Below are 24,920 nucleotides of genomic sequence, written 5' to 3'. Positions count from 1 at the left end.
CTTGCACTTGCTAGCTCACGCAGATAAGGTGCCCGGGTAAGTAGCTTAATACCAGTGTATGTGGTGTCACTTACCTTTTGACCGGGAAGCCCAGGAAGCCCATTTAATCCGTCTTTGCCAGGCAACCCCTAAACAAGAGAAAATCATAAGCTCTAAGTGCCTGTTCTGTAAATCATTAACAGCAAGCTCAGCGTAAGCATGCTCAGTTCATCCCTCTTGCCACTGACCTAAGTTTAAGAAAAGAAGAGCCACCTCATGCATTTTGACTTTTTCCCTACTGTGACTCAAAATATACAAAAGTTCTCACAATGCACGTATCTGCTCGGCCCTTTTTCCAGTATCCCAGTTTTGGTGAATGACCACTGGATGTCAGTGTTGTTACAGAGAAACAACAGTATAGCACTTTTATGCACTGTGGATTCTTAAATAACTTTAAAAATTACATTTTTACTTATCATCCTCTATAAGTCTCTATTATCTGTAGCTATAAAGATTTTTTAAAGTCTATTTCTCCTTTTAAATATTGATAATTTCTTATACAATACATAGACGCCTAAAATTAAATTATACAACACATAGTGACAGAATTGTTCAGCAAGATAAGAAATAAAATTACTTCCTATAATGCATTTAAAATGGTAAGAAAAAGGTTTGTCCCCTTTTTGAGTGTCAGTCAATCCCCAAACACTGCAGGCTGTAGGTGGCACTTCTTAATACTAAGTATTTCATAATTCACCTTTCTTGACTTAACAGCCAACAGAAATTGTTATGCTTTGCTAAATCAAGATTTTAATTTCAGTTCTTTGGCCTAATTCAGGAAACCCCAGCTTTGGAAGAACAATATCTTGCCAAATGCAAAATGACTTTTGAAAGGTATCATACAAAGAAAACATCATGGTCCCAGTGAGTAGGAATAGTGGAGCTGCGTCTGGTAAAATTCTTGTTCATAAAAGGTATCGGAGGCTAACATCTGCATTAAAGGCAACAGTGTTGGAGCCCACATCAAAACCTTGTGTGCAGACAAGCTGTAGGAAAGGAGGCAAAGACTTGAGAATTAAAGTATCTGAAGTCATGGAGAGCCTGGAAGCAAAGGAAGCAGTTCCTCAACACTTACAGCTGGTCCCGGTGGTCCAGTTTTACCAGAAACTCCAATCTCTCCTGGCAGTCCCTGAAAAACGAAATCAGAATTAAAAAAAATAAATCAGTATTTCTGTGCTTTGCAGCAACCTCACTGGAGGTTGCTGCTTTCAATTTAAATGCAATTTTCCCTTCCACAGCACTCCGGTCTCTGCCGTGGGGAGTCCTGTAGACATTGACTTATCCCCAGGTAGCACCGACGTGGTTCCAAAGCTCGGCACAGAGAAGCTGTCCTCTAGGACCAGCTGTGGCTTTTCAGTGAGAAAATATAAGAGAAAACACACATTGCCAGAGGCCCTGACTCAGTTCCCACTGAAACCCATGACCTAAAATTCTCCCCAGCTGTTTTTTCTTCTCCTTGATATAAAACAAAAAAAACCCAAGCTTATTTTCTTACTGGTGCTCCAGGTGGTCCAAGGGGTCCAGCAATGCCTGGGGGCCCTGGAGGTCCCTGTAAGAGAGGAAGCAAAACCAGTTTATCAAACTCTCTGATAGTGGCTGAAAGCCTCAGGTCCTTCGCTGTGCAGTCGGGGCCCTATTCAAAACGGGCAAAAGCACTGAGCTTTATTTCATTAACTTCTACCAAAAAAATGCAAGATGCCAAACTGAGCTCCAAGGGAACCATGCTCATGAGCAGAACAGGATCTCCTGCTTAAGCCACTAATTACTATTGCTACAAGGTGAGCTCCATCCTCCATTCCAGTACAAGAGATGGAGGAGTTGAAGGCCATCAATGGTGATGTACAACACAAAGCTTGTCCAGTGGGATCCCTTGTAGCATGCACCCTAATTTAATCTTGATTAATGTTGTTTCAAAGTCAACAATTTACCTTTGCAAAAAGATCTCTGAAGTAACTAATGAATGGAACAGGCTTGTGGTTTAGGCTTTTTTTGGGGGGAGGTGGGGGTAAAAATATGAATCCAAACGTATGGAGAAACAATGTAGTGAATCAAGTGTCTTAAAACAAATGCATCACCATTTTAGTGCCCTACATTAACCTTGTTGATAGTAAAAGGTCCTCACAAACTCATACTTCAATACACACATTCAGTTGGAAATGTCCTAACAGTCTTTCTTATTCATCTCCCTCCAACAGCTGTTTCTCTTAGGGAAAATATTCTCTCAATAGCCATCCGATTTTCAGAGGGATTTATTTTTGTGTATTGAGCAATTTGTTAAATTTGGCTTCCTAGCTGAGAAATTTGTTTCCATACTCGACAGATCTTAACAGGTTGCCTGAGATGCAGAGGTGTTTGTTACTTCCAGCTTCCACTGTAGACAAGATAGGATTTCTCCTGTGCTCAGAATGAAGCATATGTTCATGTATTTTTTGGATCAGGACCTAAGCAAACAACGTGAGGATGGATGTGAGAAGTGGATATATGACTGAGTTGAAATTTTACCCTGGCTGTCTCTTTCTGTCTTTCTAACACGACGATTTCATTCATTTTCAGTTTTCAGCATAGGGGGAGTTCTGGTGTGTTTGTACTTAAAAAAACAACAAACAATCCCCCCCCCCGGCCCAAACCCTATGTAAAGAATTGAACCTGAGCAACTGATATAAGATAGAAAATGGCCAGTCAGCATTTTCCCTGTCACCATTCAATATCACAAAGCACAGCTTTTGTGATTAAGGTATTACGAGTCATGGATCAATATTAGCATTTCACATTTAAGGAAAAATGTAGCTGAAGAGAAGAAAACGGTGTAAAAAAGTGAGGACAAGGAGTTATTTGTGGCATGGTTTGACAGAGAAGGTAGCAGATAAGCCGTCTTTTTAGAATACACTTGTAAAATTCAGCCAGAAGAGAAGACAGCCTCTCACCAATAGATGGGGCAAAGCAACTAAAAAAGGGACCTGCAGATGCACTTGCTGCCATGATCTGCTTTCATTGCAACTCAGAACAGCCGTGGAGTCATCCCACCAACAACATTAGCATTTGTGGAGTGCCTCAAATGTGAGCACAACTAAAAAATCCCCAGAAAGATGTGCCTTGGGATGCACTGATATTGCTGACACAATTCCTAGGGAGCCCTGCATTGGCTTCTGGGGACGTTGGTTCAGCTGCTGTTGCAGGAGGGTCCTGCAGTTAAGGAGCTCTAGTCCCATCAGGAGACATCTGGTCGAGACCACCCATCACTTAAAAAAGGCTTCGCCATTCAAAGAAAAGAATCAACAGTCCAAATTAGCCCAGCACAAGAGACAATACCACACTGTAGACACAACTGGATGGAATGACCTCAGATGGCAGGGACCTGGAAGTTCTGCTTGGCCCTACTCTACCCCTACAGGGATAGTATTGCTGAGAGGCGCTGCAGAAGATACGGGCTCCATGAAGGGGCTTCCATGAAGAGTGGGTGCAGTACTGGGAAAGAAGGCAAAGGTACGTTTAGAAAAATGACAACAAACTGATTCAGCAGCAGACTGGACTATGCATAAGTGCAGAAAAGAAAGTGCAAAATTTACCTTTGCAGACTTTCCTTGCCAATTCCATTGGTTCGTCCCTAATAGCCTGATTTCATTCTCTCTCTCTCTGCCAATAACTGAACCACCTCCCAGCATGAAACACGTATTCTCCATGGCCCTACAACAGGGAGCTTCTATCAAGAGGTGAAAAACCCCAGCCAGGACCCAGCCTCAGCCCAAGCATCCCCAAGTACGATGCAAGTTACCCCACACAGTACAGACAGGGGTCAATCTGACCTAAAAGCAAAGTCTCACTCAAGCATCTGTCAGCAACCAGCGTAATCCCTGAAACATGAGGTGCTACATCCTCCTCATCCCAACTATTTCTCCTAGTAACTCTTGATATTCTCATTATCCAAGACAATTTCTAATTATTCTCTTAAACTTTCTGTATTCTGGACCACGACAACCTTATGCAACCATAAGTCTTGAAATGGAAGCATGCTGATCCTTACCCTGAATTGCAACTTATAATTCCGTTTCATTGCTCTCTATGAGATCAATCATCCAGGACGTCATGACAAGACTGGTTTACTCAGGTAGCTTCACCACATGTTGCACCAACAAATGTTACACCCACTAATGGAAAGCTCTTCTGATAAAAGCCGCTCCGAGATGGACGTAGAAAGAACAGTTTTATGTAATGACCACCAGTATCCCTGGGAGATGCACAGCATGCTGACAGCCTCCTCCAGCTGACTGCGTGCACCAGTAAATCTACTGTCCTACTGGATTTGTTGCTTTCTGCAGCCTGGGCTACAGCAAGTGACTGGGACACAGAGAAATAAAATGGCATGATCACTTGAAAGTTGCAGAAATACATCATACATGTCCTGTATAGAGCCCTCCCTTTTGCTACTGTCCAGAACAAATCAGTTTCACTTGTATATAAATTTCTGTTATTGTAACCCTTCTCCTGACTTCTGAGTATACTTCAGAGCAAGGACTATTCTTTCTAAGTATTCGGAAAGGACCAAACTGACAGCATTTATTTGTGATTAAAAAACCCCATAAAACAGCAGCAGCAGGACAGCTTGTAATGCTTGACCCCAAAATCTTGTGCCATCTGTTTTCTTTGCTTCCCTTTTTTAACTGAATCCAGATTAAAGTACCTGATTGAAATGATCACCTTTTTCAGAGATCATTTGATGAATTATACAGATGAGAGTCCCAGTCCCAAATGCAGTCCCTAGTGTTGTCCCTTTAAAACTCTGATCTGGAAGAAAATAATCATGGAGTGTTTTTTTTCTGGCTGGTAAAGAGTCTGATGTGTGCTTCCTACACACTGAAGCAAAAACTGATATATGAAAACGTCATTCTAAAACAGGGCTACACAAACTCACTTTGGAAAACAAATGCAAAACATGGACCTTTTATCAAAATGTTTAAACCAAAGTATTTTCAAACTGATGTTTTGAAACAAAAAGATTTCAAATGTTCATTAAAATCCAAACAGTGTGTAGAGGTGTGTGTGTGTGATGGGGTGGGACATCTTTAAAAGCGTTGGGGGGGGGGGGTGGATTTTTACAGGCTTGTGTTTCATCCAGCTCCATTCCTTAGACAATGCAATGCAGGGACAGTTCTCAGGAAAGAAACCTGACACTCTCCATATTGGAGGAACAGCTGTGCCTCTCCTCCGGGATCCACTAAAGGATGCTCTCCTCTTCCAGTGTGTACCTTGCTGAAAGACAGGCTGGGAAAGGCAGAGCTATTAAGATTTAGGTTCTGCACTCCCTAAGGAAGCTCTGAAAAGGAACAAAAACCTTTGTCTGTGACTACATCAGGAGGCTGCTTGGCCTAAATCTCTTTTCCATGAAAGAAGGGATGGCTATGTTTTAGAGGGAGGTGAACAAATGCCATTCCATGACGGAAACTGAAGTCTGATGGCTTTTCCAGATATATATCTCTGGAGGCAAAGCTTGCACAGACATATTTTCCATATATTATTCCATGCCGATGACTGGATTCTCTTACACTATGAGAAAGGCTTAGATAAGCCCTTAGCCCATGTCAAAACAGACTGTGGTCTGGGCTTTTTAGGCAGTGTGCCAGCTTTAGGAACAAGAAGAACCTCTGGGACATGCAGGAGCATCCTGTCTGCTGCCACAATGATAGAAAATGCATAACTACAGTGCTGACAGCCTTTTCCCCTCCAGTGTCTGTGCTTGTCTCCACTTCAAAACCAATTACTCCCTATGATTTTACCTCTCAGAAAGTCCCCACAGACCCTTCCTGTTGGCTTTGCGCTGTCTCCCCTTTATTTCCACTTCTCTCCCATCAGAGACGAGGTGCTGCAGCTAGTTTTGTGGAGCAGTCCATGTGTCTCACTATGTCCCTTGCCACTCCAACTCTCCATTTCTCCTCTGCTGCATCTGAGTGGGTTCTGGGATCAGCTCCTCAAATCTGCTCTTCAGTTCTCACCCCAGGCACTACAGTATCCACCAGCACAACTACTGTGAATTATTTTCAGTAATGCTGCGTTAGAGCACCGTATTGCTCTCTCTGCTTAAATCCTGCCTTACAAACCAAGACAAAGATAAGAGGGTATAGAAAAAGGCTGTTGCTGATGACACTGAAAACCAAAAGCCTAAAGAGCCAACAGATCTGAGCGTTTACCTATGATGCATGCTCTAGAGTCAGCTTCAGTGATAGTGCCACACAATTCATAAGCAGACGAGGTCTCCAGTTATTTCACCAGGTGGCATTGTAATTGGAGTACCAGCATTATTTTTAAAAATAAAGTTTTTTCAACAAAAATTCTCTGAACTGTCTTTCTAGCTCTGTAAAAGTACTGAATAAAGTTGACTTTGTACTTAGTAGTCTCTCCAGGAGAATTTTTTGCTTCCAGTGAAAGGCAGTATTTTTTAAATTTCATCACTTAGTGTAAGATATGGACATGATCTCTTCTGTCTGCAGAGGAAGATTTATTTCCCTATGTGTTCGCTTTGAGTTGGTTTGCTGAGTCAGTGCAGCAAATGAGAAAAACAACAAAAAAACCTCCCTTATGGTCTTTCATTTCAGTACTATTAGCGATCTGCACAGGTAAAGACTTTTTTTTCTTGATTTTTGTTAAAGGTACAGATCTTATTAAAGATAGCTCTGAGCAATATCTTCCAATTTCGAGCAGCACTGGCATAGTTTGAATTCAATCTGAGCTTTGCAGCTGGGGCCTGTATCCTTTTCTTACACTTTGCAATATTAACTTGCATTACAAAAAGGACGTTAAGGACATCATGCACTTCATAGATTATAATTTATTTTCTGAATTAAGAAAAGCTGGGCTTGAGCTCACACCCTACGGACAAGTCTATACTAATTGAATCACTGCCAGCTATGACCATAAAAGGTACAGCTTGGACTGGTCTTCCTTGCAGGTCTTAGTTATACCACCAGGTTATCTAGCATAAGGCAAACCTCAATAACAGCCCAGAGATATTGCAAGTGTGAGGTATGGCATTTTTGTCTAAATGTCAGAGTTTTGGCTTGTTTTGCTATCTCACAGGTGGACAGCATGTACCTGCTCAGCTCGGGGAATCTAGAGAGTGGCTCAGTGGAGGTACGTGCTTTAGGAGAGCATCAGGCTCCACTGATGATATTAACTGGATCTTCATCAACAGGAGCTCAGACACCTGCATCCCCATCCTTCATCCAACAAGTGCTTGCATTTGGAGCTGAATCCCACCAGCCCTGGTAATTCAGTGATATAGCTCAGAGTGTCTGAGCCCTCGGTTAGCACTGGAGCATCAGCTTCCCTCTCTGCTGTGCCTGCAAACACAGCCTTCATGGCTCACTTAGTGTACACTGCCTAACTGCAGATCTTGTTCCTGCTCAGGATACCCCTCACGCCTAGAAACGCATTTGCAAAGGTACCTCAGCAACTGCCTTCAGCCTCTTCTGTGAACTCTTCCTATCAACAGATGATGGGATAGAGAAGGTATACTGAGATCTTGGGCAACCATGCAGAAATGCATAGCCTCGTTGTTTCCCGTGCTTGGTACCCATCCATCTATTTCAACTGAAAGCGCTTTACAGAAATGCTCATTTTTCAGTCTGCATTTGAACAACCTACTGCAGTAGAAGTTTGGCCCATGATTAAGGTTCCTGGAAACTAAAATAGTACAAATAAATAATAACAACATAAACACATTATGAGTTCAGATGTCTATGTCCTTGCTGCAGGAAAATCATTCATATCCAGAGGGGAAATAAGGCCCAGAGTGTCTACTCCATGGCTTAATGATGTTGCAGGGTGCACCATTTCTAAAGGTCACTGGAAAATAAATGCTCATTTTTGGGGATGCTGAATGGACAACATGGATCGAATAAGCACATAGACTGGTTGACCACTACAGCTGATTTAGAAGAAAAAAACATTTAAAAATCTTTTTGGATTAAAATTTAGTTTGAATTGGTGTGTGCAAGGAAAGAGGCAAAACTAGGTTACTCTATTGTCACAAAATATCTCCAGGCTAGCTGAGAAGTTGCCTCCTAGCTGCTGCTTCAGCATTTGACACTTAAATTAACTCTCAAATGTGACCATACCCAGTCAATGGTCCTTGAGAGCTGGACTGGCATCTTCTCAACTGCGGTTCATCACTGAATCTGCTGACCCTGCTCCAGAGTAGCCCTCAGGTTGGTTCCCTTGCACAGCTGCCTTATCCTTCTGTGGCTTCTCAGTTGGACTGAGCATGTCAGCAACTATTTTTCTTGACAAAGCCCAACAATAACTTCAGATGGTCTTTCCTATGTCTTTCAGCAACAATGTGCCTTCTACAGCTCCTATATCCACTCCTTCCTTTTACCCATACAGCTATCAATGGGGGGAATCAGGTCAGAAAACAAAAGTATATTTAAATTTAAAATAGCAGAGGAAAGGGAGGTTATTTTAGTGTCCTAATCTAGTTTATCTATGGCCAACTCAAATCAGTTGGCCCTCAACGCCATGGAGATCGCACAGGAACAGGTGACACAGACTTCCATACACGACTTGGAAGAATATCCATGTGACTACAACATAAGGAAACCACTTTTCTTCTTGGGTATTTTTGGGGCATAGTCTGATTAAGGAAAAAAAAAAAAATGCTGATAAAGTGCTTAAAAAACTTAATGTCACAAAAAGTGCTGTTAAGCTGAAAAGTAGTTTTGTCACAAACTGAATGTAAGCACTTTCTCCAAACAGACATATGGAAATCTGCAGTAATATGTCCAGAACAGAGTGCCACTGCAGGAACAGGAACAATATTTTTTCCGTTCTTACAGTTAGCTTGGAGGAACAGTCAATTTAAGTATCCCTCGGTGGGGCTAGCATTATAGGCGGTTTTAATTAACATAAAATTTGCTAACTTTATTTAGGTTGTGTGGAAAGGAAAATTATTTAATGCTATGTCAGCAATTTTCTCAGATACATTTATAAAATCGCTAACATACGCATATTTTTTTTTTTTTTTAAGTTGCAGGGATCTTGAGCTGAGCAAGTGTGACATTGTTTGGATGGATAGTGTCAGATATCTCAGAAATAATGCATGGAGAAAAATCTTCCCCCAAAAGCAAGGAAAATCCTCTCCCAATGGTTCAGAAGGCTTGGGGGGACCTTTTAATGTTATCCAATGGAAAAAACCAAAAACAACAAAACCTTTTACATCCATTAGAAACACTATCTTCATTCCTCTTGAAGGCTGCTGATGAAATACTTGCAAACCAGATACTGTACCAAAGGAAAAAGTCTTAAAAATATGTAAATCAGTATCAAGTGGTGTTTCGCAGGGCAAGGTTCCCAGCTGGAGACAAGGGCCCTCACCTGCAGAGGGTCGCAAGCCCTTGGATTGCCTCTCTGACATCCTCCACAGACATGTGAACAGCTCATTACAAAACGTCTGCCACAGAAACCATTTCTAGATCGTGTTTCCTGGTTACAAGGGCATGGCTTGCCAGAGGAAATAAATGAAAAATCAGCATCTGCTGTCTAGCAATGTGCTGTTTGTTGCAATACATCACCAACAGCTGTAGTAATGGAGGCTCTTCATTCCTGCCCAAAACTTAACCTATTATTGAAACAAAATCCCAAAGCCAAAGACCCGGTTTGTTAATTTATCATTGAAAAGGGAAGGAATGAAATGCTCGGTTTTATCCTGAGTTGTCAGCTTAAAGTGAGGTTGCACCTTTCCTGCTTGAGAACATTCCCACAGGTATTTTTCTTATTGCAGGGGTGACCCTACAATGACTCAGGTCAGCTGAATTTGGCTACAAAGTTAGCAAGAAACCAAGCCAGAGGCAAGTGTCAGTGTTATTGTAATACAGGGCAGAATGGATTGATCCAAGGTGGAGCCAAATCCTCTCTGATGATTCTTAACGTACACAGCACTGTTTCGCCCTTATGATGTTACAGATGGTGCAATTTTGAGCACTAACTTCCAAAAGCTTTAAAAAAAAGGAGCTAAGGGGTCATTAACTTAAGACATACTTCCTCACAGGGAGAATAAACGTTTAGTTTTAAGCCCCTGTCTCTACCTTCCTCAATAAGCCAACACCTATCCCTCTGTAACAAGTAGAAATGTGAGTATCAAAGCCGCAAAAACAGTCTTGTGCTCAAAGTGTGCTTTCTGAATAGCAAATATCTTTTAAACTGCTTCTTCCCTCAAGCTTGCAGCACAGGAGGTATATCTGCAATTGCCAATTCACACAGACAACAATTAGCTGAGACACTGTCCTAAATATTACAAAACACAAATCATTGCTTTCCCTCCAGAATGATACTGCTCTATGCACAAGCAATGGGGAAATCACATACAAAACACCTCCTGATGTCCCTGTTCAAAGATGCTGAAAAACTGTGGAAGGTAAAAGTAATTGCCACCAGACAAGCAGACTTCTCTCAATCACAACAGGATAAATTAGTTTGGCTCTTAAAGGAGAAACACCATCTTCAAAGACGGCGCAGATGAGAAGAGGACAAGGTCACGGCACGCTGCATTGTGGTTCCAAGTCACCTGTTGCCACAAAACATGTTTTTCCACATATTATATGAAAATGAAGAAATCATCACTTACCTGAGGGCCAATCAGACCATTGATTCCTGGGAGTCCTGGTTCTCCCTTTTTACCCTGCATGTGCAACAGAGGAGCAAATATTAGACACCAGGGCAAAGACTGCTATTGACTTTCCAAAGTCTTTCAGCCCCAAACTGCTAAATCACTGTAATGTGGGTACACAAAACAAAAGCTAGAAAAGAAGGCAGCAGACGCCATTTGGATGTGAAACTTCAGTTGTCTCTGACAAGTCTCTATCTCCCAGATTGTGACAATAGCCCCAAAGATGAGGGTTGGTCTCCTGCACGTCATGGCAAGTCCTACACTCTGCAATCCCACCTGGGTGCTCCCCACAGAGAGTCAGAGAAGTCATAGTGCTGAGATGCAGCCAAGGGAGGTACCAAGGGTAGACACATGCTGAGAGGCACCTTCCTTGCTGCAGTCTAGCCCTTCACCCCTCCCCAACAAAGCCAAGCACTGTCCCTTGTGTTCCTTGCACTGTTTCATGCATTAAGAAAGAAAATAATTAAGAACTCTGGTGCATGGATGAGTATAAAAGATTCACAATCTCTAAGCCAGGAAACAGGAATCCATGAGGCATTTCTAACTACGGTTGGCATTTCTAACTAGGGTTGGCATTACCACCAAGGAACAGAGATCACTGACTCCTCTGCAAGCAAAAAAACATTCCTCCAGAGGAACCAGAGAGCTTCGCTGGTGCAAGGGGAGGATAAGCCAGGACCTGGAGTATACCCTTGAGACAAGTTCACCTATATGGATGCTGCGGCACCTGTGTTCCCCATGGGTTTGACCTCAAATAGTTCACAGGGGAAAAGTCCTACATGACAAAAACGAGGAAGAAAGGATGGAGTAAGGATGCATGAAGCACTGGTGTTAAGGCAGAGGCTGGATTTGTTTCTCAACTCAACAGCTGACACTGTGTTACTTTGGGCAAGTCACATATTTTGTGACTCTGCTTTCTTGTAAAAATAATCTATCCTTCCCTGCTGTGTAATAGACACTGAATCATTAATATTTCTGAGGTTGTTAGTAATATACTAGCAGGGTACAAGAGGAGTCATGTAAATATCTGACAGAGAGAAGTGATTTTTCCCCCTCATTTCTACTTCTTACACAAACTGATTTTCTTTTTAGAAGGATATTATAACTAAGCAAGTTTTGTGTCACTGGTGATGTGATTGGTCATACAGAAGTATGAGTCAGATATATAATTTTCCCTTTATTTTTCTTTGTTAAAATATGTCCAGAAAAAAAACCTGTAGAACTTCTGCTGAGTTAAATGAGTGAAAAAACTAAAAACATCACAAACAAACCAAGTTTTCACCATATTTTCCCTGGTTTTGACTGAGTTTTGTTACCTGGTGTGTCAGAATCTGATCTTTCCCTCACTTTTCTCATAACAAAAAAAAGCAGCTGCCATATACAGAAGAATTTAAGAAGAAAATCGAAGGAATGATTATGAGGTCCTTGGGTATCAGAAGCAGTCTGTAGTCATTTCCAGGAAATGACTTCTTTTTGTTTTCCATTTCCCTAATACCAATAAAAATCTGCATTATATACTCAAGTACATGCATTATTCATGAGTGCTCCTTCTACTTTTTCAAAATCCATCACTTCCTTGCTTGTCAAAGCCAAAAAGAGCCTGTTTTTAACCTGAAGGACTCATGTCACCACATGATTCAATGTCTGTTTTCTAGTTCAAGATGTTAATTTTGCCAACTGCCAAGGTGACCATGCAAGGGACACTGTTAAAATACTCATTTAAATAAATAAATAATTAAGCTTATGAATAGAGCGCACAGGGTGTGGTGGGTGGGCTCAGACTTGGGACATGAGTATGACTGCATGCCACCTCCAGCTTCCTATCAACGTGGGAGCCATGCATTAAGGTGGCTGATTCCACAGCTACAACACTGAGGCCAGCATACAACACGCTATAACCGCTTCCTTCATGTCCCACCAACCTCGTTGGTCACTGGGCGTAATTACCACCCATCTTGTACCTCCCCTTGCAATGTTTGTGCATCTCCTTAGACTCTAATTCAGAGACTGCATTAGAGGCAGGAACCTGATATAAATGCTTTTGATGATAACCCTTTGAAGGAGCATAACGGAATTAGCTTCCTAAGTAGTCACCCTTAATCAGATATCGCAAGTTGGAGAGCATGAACATACCCTGTTGTGTACTCTGTACAAAACCACAATGGGTGATACATACTTTAGTGTTCAGGCCAACAAAATCCTGATGAGCCTTGTAACCTTGCAAGTGAAGAGATGCGAGTAGTACACGTAGATCTTATTTTGGAGGTCCACAAGGGTGTGGCTTTAGCAGCTTTACAGCTTAAGGGCATTATCTAGTTATAGCTTGCTGAACTGCTGCTTTTTAGAAACTTGGTCCACCATTACTTGGGGAACCTGAGGAAGGTTGTAGCAGCACCGCTTTCTCCCCAAACCCATCTCAAAAGCCGAGAAGGCAGAGGAAGGACATATATTGCCTCCTATGACAAGTTTACAACCAATTGTTCTGTTTCCATACTGATGGCCGGGCATGCTAATCTGTGGCAGCAACGAGAGATGTGAAAGGAGCCTATCCTTTCCTTGAGTATAATGCCTTGAAACTTTGGTGCTTTTCAAAACACTGAGAAATCCCTTAAAGCAGCATATAATTATACTGACAGAGAGGCTAGGAATGTTATTTGCCATTGTGAAGGGGACATTTTGGCCGCTCAGAGGTTAGCCAAACTCAGACTACAACAGATTTGCTCCATAACATTACAGCCTGTCTGTAAAGTACAGAAATACTTGCTGGAAGAAATTATACCTATGAGAGCAAAGCTCAGCAAAATGTCACACCGTCTAATAATATGACAGAGAAAACCAGCAATTATGCTCTGTTACTTATAGTAAGAATCAGCTAAGTGTGTAAGAATGTGTATCCTTCGACTATATGAAATATATGTTATTTGCCTTCATCAGCAATTTCAACAATAGCACAGTTAAAAATGCGTGTTTTATTGGAAATGGATATATTTACCGCAGTGACAATTACAATTTCACTCTGGATTTAATCTACGCCATCAATCTCTTTTTCCTTCTTTTTGTTCATTTGCTTACATTTCTATTTCTGCACTGCTGAACTTTGCAAGGGCAGGCAATGTCATCTGAACATTTCAAGCATTCACAAATATATATGGATGCAACCATCCATTGGAAAGATCTCTACCGTACAGAAGACAGGAAACCAAGGGAAAATGTTGGCTCCACTCTGCTAGAGGGAAATTTTGACACGTATCATAGCCCAGGGCTCCTTCTTACCTTGCTGTCCGATAGGCGGAATGGCCATATATTTTCATAGCATGGTTTTCACTGAGGTTTGGCCCCAGGAACAGAGGTGGTTTTGGTACCAAGTACATAGGAAGCATCCTTAATTGTGAATGAATATGACTGCTAGCATAAATGCCAACTATTTTCTCTGTAAGCTAGACGGGATGCTAGGATTACCTCTGTTCTTTTATCTCTACATTACTAGAGGAGCCAGAAGAAATCCAGCGGTGTTCATCAATGCCTGAACTCCCTGAAGGTACCTGTCTTTTACAGTCTCCATATATATTAGACAACGACAGTAAATTAAGAAGTGAGAGCATCTCCCTAGCTTGTAGATGCAAATACCATCAGGGTTGGCCAGCTTATGGATGTTGTGACAAAGAAAAATAAGGGCTATAAGGGGTTTTGGACATTGAGAGAAATTGCATCTTGGGATTGGCTCTTTCAAAAAAGCCTGCCTAGTTTGCTGGACAAACTCATTCTCCTCTCTCTCCTGGATTATTTACACATCTTCCCCTGGGGATACCAATCAACTATCTCCTTCCCCTGGACCCTGCGATTGTAAGGTGGTTCAAATCGAGGGGAGTTCACACACGGAGAAGTAAGAGTTCAAACAAACAGTGTTGACTGCCCATTTCAAGTTGTGACTGGCCAGAACAGGAACATCATATGCAACAACCCACTTAGACAGGAGAGAGATGGGTCAAGAAGGGGAAAGCCAAATACATGTATTTCTGCCCTGCCATCAAACGCACCAAGAAGAGCTCAGCAGCCCTCCAGGGATCTGATAAATTTATCTCCCTCCTGGTAGCGAACAGGGATAAACCTTTCATGTATTGGCAAGTGCTCTTAACACATCTCTTCTGGGTGGAGGTTGTGCCCTGAACCCAGCAGTCCCCAGTTTTAACAGGACCCTTTAGGCTCGGTTGTAAAACAAATATGTAGCACTTACTGAGACTCGTAGCCTTGTTAATCTAGTTGTAAAGAGTCAAGAAAGGTCTGTCAATCTTTTTGTGCTGCTCTGACTTTGGGGATAAATATACAGGGGATGTTGACACATGCACATGAAAACCTGCTGAAACATGACAGCTGAATTAAAGATGCAGAAGACATCCCTTTGTAACTCTTTCTTGGAGCTGCATCCATTCCTCTAGCATCCAACCCGACAGACCGCGACATCGAACTTCACAATTATCTTGCAAAAAAAAAGGGTCTTGCAGTAAAATTTTTCTAAGTTATCTCTGTTTCTACAGTCAACTCACTCTCATCCTGTGCTTCGCATAAATTATTTTGTGCATGAAGTAACTAGAAAAAAGGGGAATTATTATTACTTATCTGCCTGACTCATGTACATTGGATTCTTAATCATAGAGAAGGATATTCATTAAAGGTTACTATTTTAAAAAGATATTTTCCATTAATTTTTTTTTTCCCATAAGACTATTCTTACTATCCTATGAGACTCCTGTATTTTTTTGTTTTGTTTTGTTTTGCACTGATTGTTCTTTGAGCATCGGAAAATTTTGACAATGTAAATTTAGAAAACGAGGCTGCAGTACAGCACATCAAACTCAAAATGGGTCTAGGTAGCTGCTATCTCATGCCTATGTGGAAAGTACCGCTATAGGAGAAATAGATGTTTTCACTTGGTTTCCTTCTGAAATTTCAATCACTTGAATGAACTTGCATCGGTTCAATAAGAGGCAAATTCTTGAAATCCAAGTTATTTGGAGCACACTTCAGAAGAACCCTGTGTTTAGGCTGGATTACCCAATGATCTGCATGCTTTCCAGGAGCATGTCATACATCTGCACCTTTTGTGTCTATCAATCAAGCAAAAAAAGTTGGGTTTATTTCCAACAAATATTTCAGTAGATCAGGTGTCAAAAAACTTAAGAGCAGAAACAAAGCGCTTCAGTTCTCTTCAATTTCACAGAAGAAAGAGGAGGACAGGAAGAGGGAAAAAAACCCAACCCAGCACCCTAAAATGAAACCAGACTCTCAAAGTTCTACTTCTTTTGCAGGCAGTTTTAGTAAAATCAGAGAGACAGTACTATCACTCAAAGGTCTTATGGTACAGATGAGAACAGCATAGCTTCTTTCTTCCCACTGTGTGCTCTTGATATGAGAGTATCGTTGTCAAAATATAGATGTCAGGTGCTGTATTGGGTTTGCGTGGCAAGGTTTTGGTAGTGGGGGGGCTACAGGGGTGGCTTCTGTGAGAAGCTGCTAGAAGCTTCCCCTATGTCTGATAGAGCCAATGCCAGCCGGCTCCAAGACAGACCCGCCACTGGCCAAGGCTGAGCCCATCAGCGATGGTGGTAGCGCCTCTGGGATAACACATTTAAGAAAGGGAAAAAGTTACTGCACGGCAGTAATTGCAGCTGGAGGGAGGAGTGAGAATATGTGAGAGGAACAACTCTGCAGACACCAAGGTCAGGGAAGAAGGAGGGGGAGGAGGTGCTCCAGGTGCCGGAGCAGAGATTCCCCTGCAGCCCGTGGTGAAGACCATGGTGAGGCAGGCTGTCCCCCTGCAGCCCATGGAGGTTAATGGTGGAGCAGATATCCACCTGCAGCCTGTGGAGGACCCCACGCTGGAGCAGGTGGATGAGCCAAAGGAGGCTGTGACCCCATGGGAAGCCTGCCTGGAGCAGATTTGCTGGCAGAGGACCACGCTGGGCAGGTGGCGGACCCGTGACCCTGGAGAGGAGCCCACGCTGAAGCAGGTTTGCTGGCAGGACTTGTGACCCCCGGGGGACCCATGCTGGAGCAGTCCGTTCCTGAAGGACTGCACCCCGTGGATGGGACCCATGCTGGAGCAGTTCGTGAAGAACTGTAGCCCGTGGGAAGGACTCATGTTGGAGAAGTTCATGGAGGACTGTCTCCCATGGGAGGGACCCCATGGTGGAGCAGGGGAGGAGTGTGAGGAGTCCTCCCCCTGAGGAGGAAGGAGCAGCAGAAACAATGTGTGATGAACTGACCGCAACCCCCATTCCCTGTCCCCCTGCTCCGCACGGGGGGAGGAGGTAGAGGAATTTGGGAGTTAAGTTAAGCCTGGGAAGAAGGGAGGGGTGGGGGAAGGTGTTTTTAAGATTTGGTTTTATTTCTCATTATCCTGCTCTGATTTGACTGGTAATAAAATTTTTTTTTTTTCCCCAAGTCGAATCTGTTTTGCCTGTGACGGTAATTGCTGAGTGATCTCCCTGTCCTTGTCTTGACCCAGACCCACAAGCCGTTCATCATATGTTTTCTCCCCCTGTCCAGCTGAGGACGGGGAGTGATAGAGCGGCTTGGTGGGCACCTGGCGTCCAGCCACGGTCAACCCACCATAGGTGCCAGACACTTGGAAGCAGCTGGCTAATAAAATGAACATAACCTAGTTGCCTGGTTCAGGTTGGAATTGTTTTCACCTGCCCCCACACAGGATCAAAGGACAGACGTGAATTGTCAGATTAGCAGTTCAGCAGACGTGCCGAGGAGACTGTGAGTATTCTTTCTGTGCCCATAAAACACTTCAAGACCTGCAACTAAAGCAGGCCAACAGAGAAGTGTTATTAAATGCCTGAAAGATGATCTGTCTTCCCAGCTTATGCTCCTCTTAGTGTGTTGCCACTAGTGGACCACTCCCCAAGATGTACGTAACCCTCCGATTAGCTTTCCACATTAAAGAACTATGTCTAGGAGTGTGCTTTGTTACAATTACATTGAAAATGCACTGTACATAGTGGAGCTTCTGAGAATGGGCTGCAGGAGGGAGAGCTTCTGATAAATTTGGCAATCAAATCTCTACAATACCATCAGCTTTTTTTAGAGCACAACGATCCCTTCAATCTCTGCTCCCAAACACATCTGGTTTCATTTTTTCTAAATAAAACATTAAGAAGATGCTCTATCACATTCTTCAGTCAACTCAGGAGCCTTTTTCTAACACCAACTAGGGTCTGGTAGTGTCTTCTTTAGTCTGTCCCCCACTCCCTCAGACCCCATCCTCCTGCAGAGCAGCGAATCCCAGCCTTCAGGCACACTTTCTGCGACTCACTAGTGACCTTTGTGCTTTCAAGAACAGCTGTGAGTACGCTGTGCTCTTGGCCATGACTTCTGGAAAGTTTGTCCAAGAGTAACATGGTGGTGCTCTAAACTGCTTGGAAGTGACCTGCTGGGTATGGCTGGGCTATATCTAAAGTTCTCAATGCTTGCAGATAGCAAGGCTGGTTTGGTAGCAAGCCTTCAAAAGGCAACAGAGACATGATCTTAATCGATCTGTAATACCAAGACCAGAAGAAGCCTTGGGCCATCAGAAGCCCTGATGACAGGGCTTCTTCACCCCGCCTGCTTATTCAGCCATATTTGTACCACACATTAGCAGAAGACTCTGCAACTGCTCCAAGAAATGTGCAGTCTAAGCAAGAGTGATGTAAAAACTTCTATGCAAGCACAATGAATGCATTGAAATGAAAGATTAAGCTTGTAGTAGCCAAAATTAAACTGACACTTTCTTTACTGTAACACAAATGGTGACTCTGTAAAGAATACACCTTGTTTATTGGCAACCGTACTATCCCATGTACTCTTTTATTTCTTCAGCAATAACAGGAACAGCACCTTCAGGCCAAAAGAATATCATACTTCCTCCTTTCCTAGAAATCTTTCCAAAACATATGACCCTACTCCTGTCAGCCAAACTGTCACTAGGGTATTTAGCACAATATGTCATCTTCTATGAAATCTACACACTGTGTAGGTGGCTCCTGCATCGTATTTCCAACACCAGCCAACATTGCCTCTGTCCTTGCACAGCTCAGGATCCTTCACTTCCAGTGGACTGTGTTACGAGACATGAATTCCTCTATGAAATGGTTCCAAACACATCTTTAGTCCATTAGTAGTTTGTGCCAGTTGCATCACAGCTAACTAAAGTACTGCAGGCTTCTAAGAACTCCAACAAATGGTCCTATCTCCACCCTTGTGTCAGGACAGGGGCTCTGTGCATGTGCCAACTTCATTTACATCTTGGTTGAGGACCACAAAGCAAAACTGAGGTTGAATCGTACTGCAAAACAGTAACTGTTTTACATCAGCCCCTTTGCAGCATGCTACTTGAGAGGGTCCTGAAGTCAATCCTGCATTGTAATCTGCCCCTTATATTACAAGATGTTAGTGCAGAATAGTTATAAAGTACCTCAGGAACCAAATTTTCAGGAGATATAAGTTGGTGTAGCACAATGTATGGAAACCCCCCCTGCATAAAACAGCAGAGGGACCAGCCAAGCAGATAGTTAGTGATTTTCATCTGTTCTGCATAGGTCTGCTAACAATACTGAAAAGTAGTCCCAAATCTGCCTCTAGCCATGTCTGACTTTTCTGGGCCAGGGCCAGGGCTCCATGTGCAAAGAGCTCAGGCACTTGTGTTCATGCAGCTAAACTCTCCTGCTCACAAAAGAAGATGGCCTTTGTCATCCAGCCTGCCAGATACAGTCACCCTGCCCCTCCCACATTTGTGGGAGACTACTACTTGGCATGACCCAAAGGTGTGCTGGGGAACATGCTCAGTGATAAACAAACCCATGCTCGCACCGCTGCTCTGGCTGTTTGGTTTGCTCACATGTATAGCCTTACGCTCCTACCCCTATTGACAGAGGACGCAGAGGTGAAGAGATGTTATGAGTGTCTTACAACAAGTCAGGGCTGCAGCTGCAAATGAAACTGAGGCATTGTGATCCTGTCTACGTCCTCAACATTGGGCTATGCTGCTGGAGAGCTTTCTTGTTTGGGCATACACAAGAGGGTTGACCACAGCTCTGAGCTGTGCCTTCAGAGCCTGCCCACACCTCACATCCAGTCATTTAAAACTAGACTCAAACAAATATATGAGGAGATTTCTACTCTTGGCATTTTAACTTCTAAGCCTGTCTAGAGAAACGCTTTCTGCAGCCAAATTTATATAAGATGGCAATCAATGGCTGGACTTATATTTGTGCTTTGTCAAGAACCGTGCTACTGGTGAATCAGTAGCATCTGCTAATCTGTTCTCTCTCCCACATGTAAGTTTTCCATGTAGATCCACCAAGCCCAGGACTTTGATTCATCTCAGGAATTCAGTCATTGAATAATGGTCTTTAATTAAAAAAATACATCTATCCACCTAAGATGCCTGGTGACTAATAAAGACCCTTAGGAGAAGAAATCTAACTAGCTAGACACAACAGAGTCTAGGGAAATATTCAAAGACAGTGTGGATCAAATGATCTAATCAAACAATCATTAGCAGGAGCATTTTGTGTCCTGTTGCAGATCCTGATGGATCACTGTCCTTTCCCCAGCTAATATGCTCTATTAATCTTATTCAAGAAACAATGTTTCACACCAGGCTTTAAAACCAGGACAATTCAGAACTTGTCGACTCATAAGTAAAGCACAGCACAGTTATTTGCTGAAGTGATAAGGTGATATTTTCTGAAAACTGGAAAAGTACAAGAAAGCAAATAAATGACCTTTTCCACTGTGGCATTATCACAAGACTGCATGCCCCATCTTCCGAAGGAGAAGATTCCTAAAAGCCAAGCTTACAGCTCAGTTTAATATCACGCAATTCAATGGAAAGTCTGTAGAAAACCACGTACCAAGGAATATATTTCTTCCCTATATTGTCCTTTGCCCATAACTCTCCCACGCTCACAAGCAGCTCTTTCGCATCCGCTCTTTAACAGCACTGGTGCTGACTCAAGTGCAAAGCATTACAGGCAACCCCCACAATCTCCACTATGGATTAAGCTATGATCAAGTCTCTGTGCCTATCTAAAAAAGCAACCCATCAAACAGCAGTACTGAGACTGAAGTGACTGCCTCCACAAAGGCTGAACAGGTATCTCACTTCCACCCTTATCTGTTGTCTAGTGACATGTTCTTCATATGAATGGGCTGAAGCAAGGAAAGGCAGGTTCAGAGCATTCATGTGATGTGATCAGGCCCACTGTCAAATTTACTTTATATCAGTACTTGAATATTTCAAGACATAACTCTGAGTCAGAGAAAATCCAATATCTTTTTTTAACAAGAGGAAACTACCTAAGCTCCTGGTGGAGAATGGTACACCAGCTCCCATTTTGTGGGAGCTTCTGTTTGAGTACAGACCAAACAGAAGAGAAAGTAATAAGTATTGCAAGTGTCTTTGCATTTATTTGACTTCCAGGACAATAGCATTTCTCTGAACTTTCAACCTCTCCATATTACTAGTGGTTCTACACACTCAGAGTCATATCAAGAATCCTCTTGGCAGCAAGGAGCAGACAAAGACAGGAGAGCAAATGACAAGAAAGAAACTTTCCTAGGGTCCCACAGGGCACTGCATACAATCTGTGGATTCCAAGAGGTACTGAAAGTTGCTGGACCATAAAGAAGGAATAGAGGAAAGGACCAGGGCCTCCAGGATCCTTAAATAAGTAGAAAAGTATATGTAAAGTGGGTCAATCCTTATTGAGCAAAGCTGTCCCCAGCCTCTTGAGACTTACATTAAATAAAAAGAGCAACTCACCCTTTGACCTGGTAAACCAGGGACTCCAGGCTTGCCTTCCAGACCAGCCTCTCCCTTTAAAAGTGAAAAGTTTTAGAAAGTTAACTGAGTAAGAAAAACTAATGAACTATATAACCACTTCCTAGCTGTTTTGTGCTACCGTTACTGCATGGCTACCTAGACAACTCTTACCTGATAATTATGTTGTCCTGTGAGCAGAAGAGAATAAGAAAACAGGATAGAGAAAAGTGACAATGCCCTAATTAAATACAGAGCACACAACTATATTTAAATCACATAATTACAACCAGATTTACCTAAGTGATGCATCTTCACCATGCCATCAATTTTACAAAACCCAATCAACAGTGAAACACAACAAACAATTCAGAAGTGAGAAAATACAGAGTATTTGCAAATGAGGCAGCAGTGACAGTCTGAACTGAGGTATCCTGCAGAGCTGGGTTATAAAATATAACCAGAAGAAGCTACAATTAAGTCAAAAGTAAGAATGCTGACATGTCTAAATTGTTGCAAAAATTGTGTTAAAGCACGCACACACATACGCAACTCTTATTTTTCATCTACAAAATATCTTAGCTAGGACCTTGTGGCATAAAGCCAACCCCTTTTACAGCAACAGTTCTCTGACCTTCATTACATGATAGCTTCCAAGTTATCAGTGAGTGCCTCTCTGAGACGTCCTGAATGCTCATATAGCCCTTCAGGACATTAGAAATAGAAAACCAATCAGGTTCTGCATGAAACAGCTTGAGGCAAAGTCTGCCTCTGTGCGATGACTGCCCACGTCCTAGGTGCCACCTCCATATGTTCAGAGTGGCCATCCACAGCAGGAGACCTTCTCTCAGCAGTGAAGAAAACAGGAGGCTGGGGGCACTGTTTAAGATCTTAGTGCCTGAATAACGTATAAGATTTTGCACGTATGCCTCACACCAGTCTGAGTTTCAGTTTCTGATAACTGCAAGCAGTGAGAGAAACAACTTACTGGAGGTCCAGGAAGTCCAGGTTGGCCTTGTGGTCCTCGTGGCCCAGGCTCTCCCTACAGAAATGTTTTTTTTTTAAAAAAGTGTTAAAATATCTGCATGAAAAATTATATGGACACATTACTCATGTTGGCCATCTGTGCAGGACCTATACCACCCCTTTCCTCACAGGTCCCAAAGAAACAGTGCAGAGACCAGCTGGTTTTCTCCTTAATCCTTTGGCTACTTGAATTATCAGCATTCATTAGACTGCACACAGACTGATCCACCCACGCTCAGCAGGCATTTATCCATAACTGGCTCTTCGTTTTTCAAAGGTAGTAACTCTACTGAAGACACTGGGCTATCCTGGATATTCCAGTAAAACACTGTGGTTGGGGTTCAGTGGTGGAGAAAAGCAATTCTTGCAAAGACAGCTTCCACAGGCATTTCCCCCAAGCCAGCACAGCTGTGAAGGGCTTTAAAGCGTTATTTATATAATGCATATCATCATATTAAATAACAGTTAAATACAAATTATGCACCTACCAACACAAAATTAAAATTTAAATACATTTTATTTATATGTAGGACTAATAGACTGAAGCAACAGATGTCTCTCCCCTATTTGAGTGCCCAGGTTCAGAGACAAACTCGGCATAAATCTCAAATACAGTTTAACTTTCATATTAACACTTCCCTGGACTTAAAGAATTGCATAGCTGACTCTCCAATTTATACTTCTCATTCATGTTAGATTCACTGTGCCTGAAAAGGACACTGCCCTTTTTCCTTTCTTGCTTTATTTTCTCCACTGTAAATAGGAAAACTTGTTTCTTGATGGCCTGACAATGCTTCTATTCACCTTAATTTTCCAGCATAATTTTAAAGCAAAATCTAATCTAACAGGCAACTGAACTACATAAAAGCATCCTTGCAACGGAAGAACAGATACTGAATTTCTCTTACTTGCTCTCCTTTTAGGCCTTCAGTATGCACCTGCAATAAAAATGCAGAGTCATAAAGGAGAAAAAGAGGAAAGACAACACAGGAGGTGCCAGAAGTATGATGGTCCCCCACAGCGTAATTTTCTCCCCTCACCATTCCCTCAAGATGCACGCTAACTGCTACAGCTCCTCAAACCCTGCTGCAGGCTGGCGGACACTTTCTATTTAAACAGCTCAGACTGACACAAGGTTTGCTCGCTCAGTTACCTAGGAAGTGATTTGTGTGGCTGTTTAAACAGTAAGAACTTAATTCGTTATCTCTTCATTATAAATAAGTTAGTAAATTCCCCGGCTCTTGTCTTATTTTAAATTACAAAGTCGTATTGAATGAAGAAGGCATCATATAAATAGCAGGCTGACTTTCGATACGTGCATGATTCAGACATTCCTTTGGCTCTTCGACGCAAGCCACCGTGGCTGTGACTGACAGCCGTCAGTCTTCTCAGCCTGTTTTCCACCCACCTCCTGGAACTTTAAGCTCATTTTCAGGTTTTATACACATCTTTCAAAATCTCTTGGCAACTACTGTCACATCACTAATTTCACATTTAAGCAGGACAGTACAAGGCTCTTACCCAAACAGGTTTTTTCAGAGCTCTCTCTTTCTCCCTCCTTTGCTTTCTACCACATTCTGGGTAAGGAAATTGCCTTCTGCCTTTCTCGTGATGACCAGGGAGCTTCTCATTCTTGTCTTTAGCACCCAGTCCTTCTTTGGCACAGTGCTACAGTTAATGTTGCTGGTCTCACTGGCCCTTTAATGCTTTCCACCAATAGTCCAAGAGTGATGTTTCCTTATTTTAATCCTTTTTTTTTTTTTAAATGTATTGGGTTACTGTGGCAAGGTTTTGGTAGTGGGGGGGCTACAGGGGTGGCTTCTGTAAGAAGCTGCTAGAAGTTTCCCCCATGTCTGATAGAGCCAATGCCAGCTGGCTCCAAGACGGACCCACTGCTGGCCAAGGCTGAGCCCATCAGCGATGGTGGTAGCGCCTCTGGGATAACGTATTTAAGAAGGGGAAAAAAACTGCTGCACAACAGCAGCCAGGAGAGAGGAGTGAGAAGATGTGAGAGGAACAACTCCACAGACACCAAGGTCAGGGAAGAAGGAGGGGGAGGAGGTCCTCCAGGCGCCGGAGCAGAGATTCCCCTGCAGCCCGTGGTGAAGACCATGGTGAGGCAGGTTGTCCCCCTGCAGCCCATGGAGGTCCACGTTGGAGCAGATATCCACCTGCAGCCCGTGGAGGACCCCACGCTGGAGCAGGTGGATGAGCCTGAAGGAGGCTGTGACCCCATGGGAAGCCTGCACTGGAGCAGGCTCCTGGCAGGACCTGTGGACCCATGGAAAGAGGAGCCCACACTGGAGCAGGTTTGCTGGCAGGACTTGTGACCCCATGGGGCACCCATGCTGGAGCAGTCTGTTCCTGAAGGACTGCACCCTGTGGAGAGGA

At 42.9% G+C, this 24,920-nt stretch overlaps 1 protein-coding gene across 1 annotated transcript in view; it reads right to left on the bottom strand.

The window, feature by feature from the left end:
• COL22A1 (collagen type XXII alpha 1 chain) overlaps positions 1–24,920 on the bottom strand; it is a 215,430-nt gene that overhangs the window by 67,712 nt on the left and 122,798 nt on the right. The window contains exons 19-25 of the mRNA XM_050892264.1: positions 23,438–23,467; positions 22,492–22,545; positions 21,507–21,560; positions 10,652–10,705; positions 1,535–1,588; positions 1,115–1,168; positions 75–128 (exon numbers count right to left, since the gene is read on the bottom strand). Coding sequence (XP_050748221.1) covers positions 75–128; positions 1,115–1,168; positions 1,535–1,588; positions 10,652–10,705; positions 21,507–21,560; positions 22,492–22,545; positions 23,438–23,467 — 354 coding nt within the window. The remainder of the gene's footprint in view (positions 1–74; positions 129–1,114; positions 1,169–1,534; positions 1,589–10,651; positions 10,706–21,506; positions 21,561–22,491; positions 22,546–23,437; positions 23,468–24,920) is intronic.

This window comes from Gymnogyps californianus, chromosome 2 (genome assembly GCF_018139145.2).
Source record: "Gymnogyps californianus isolate 813 chromosome 2, ASM1813914v2, whole genome shotgun sequence".
NCBI classification, from domain to species: Eukaryota; Metazoa; Chordata; class Aves; order Accipitriformes; family Cathartidae; genus Gymnogyps; species Gymnogyps californianus.
The sequence above is the reverse complement of the archived record's forward strand: the minus strand, read 5'-3'. Positions and strand labels throughout refer to the sequence as shown.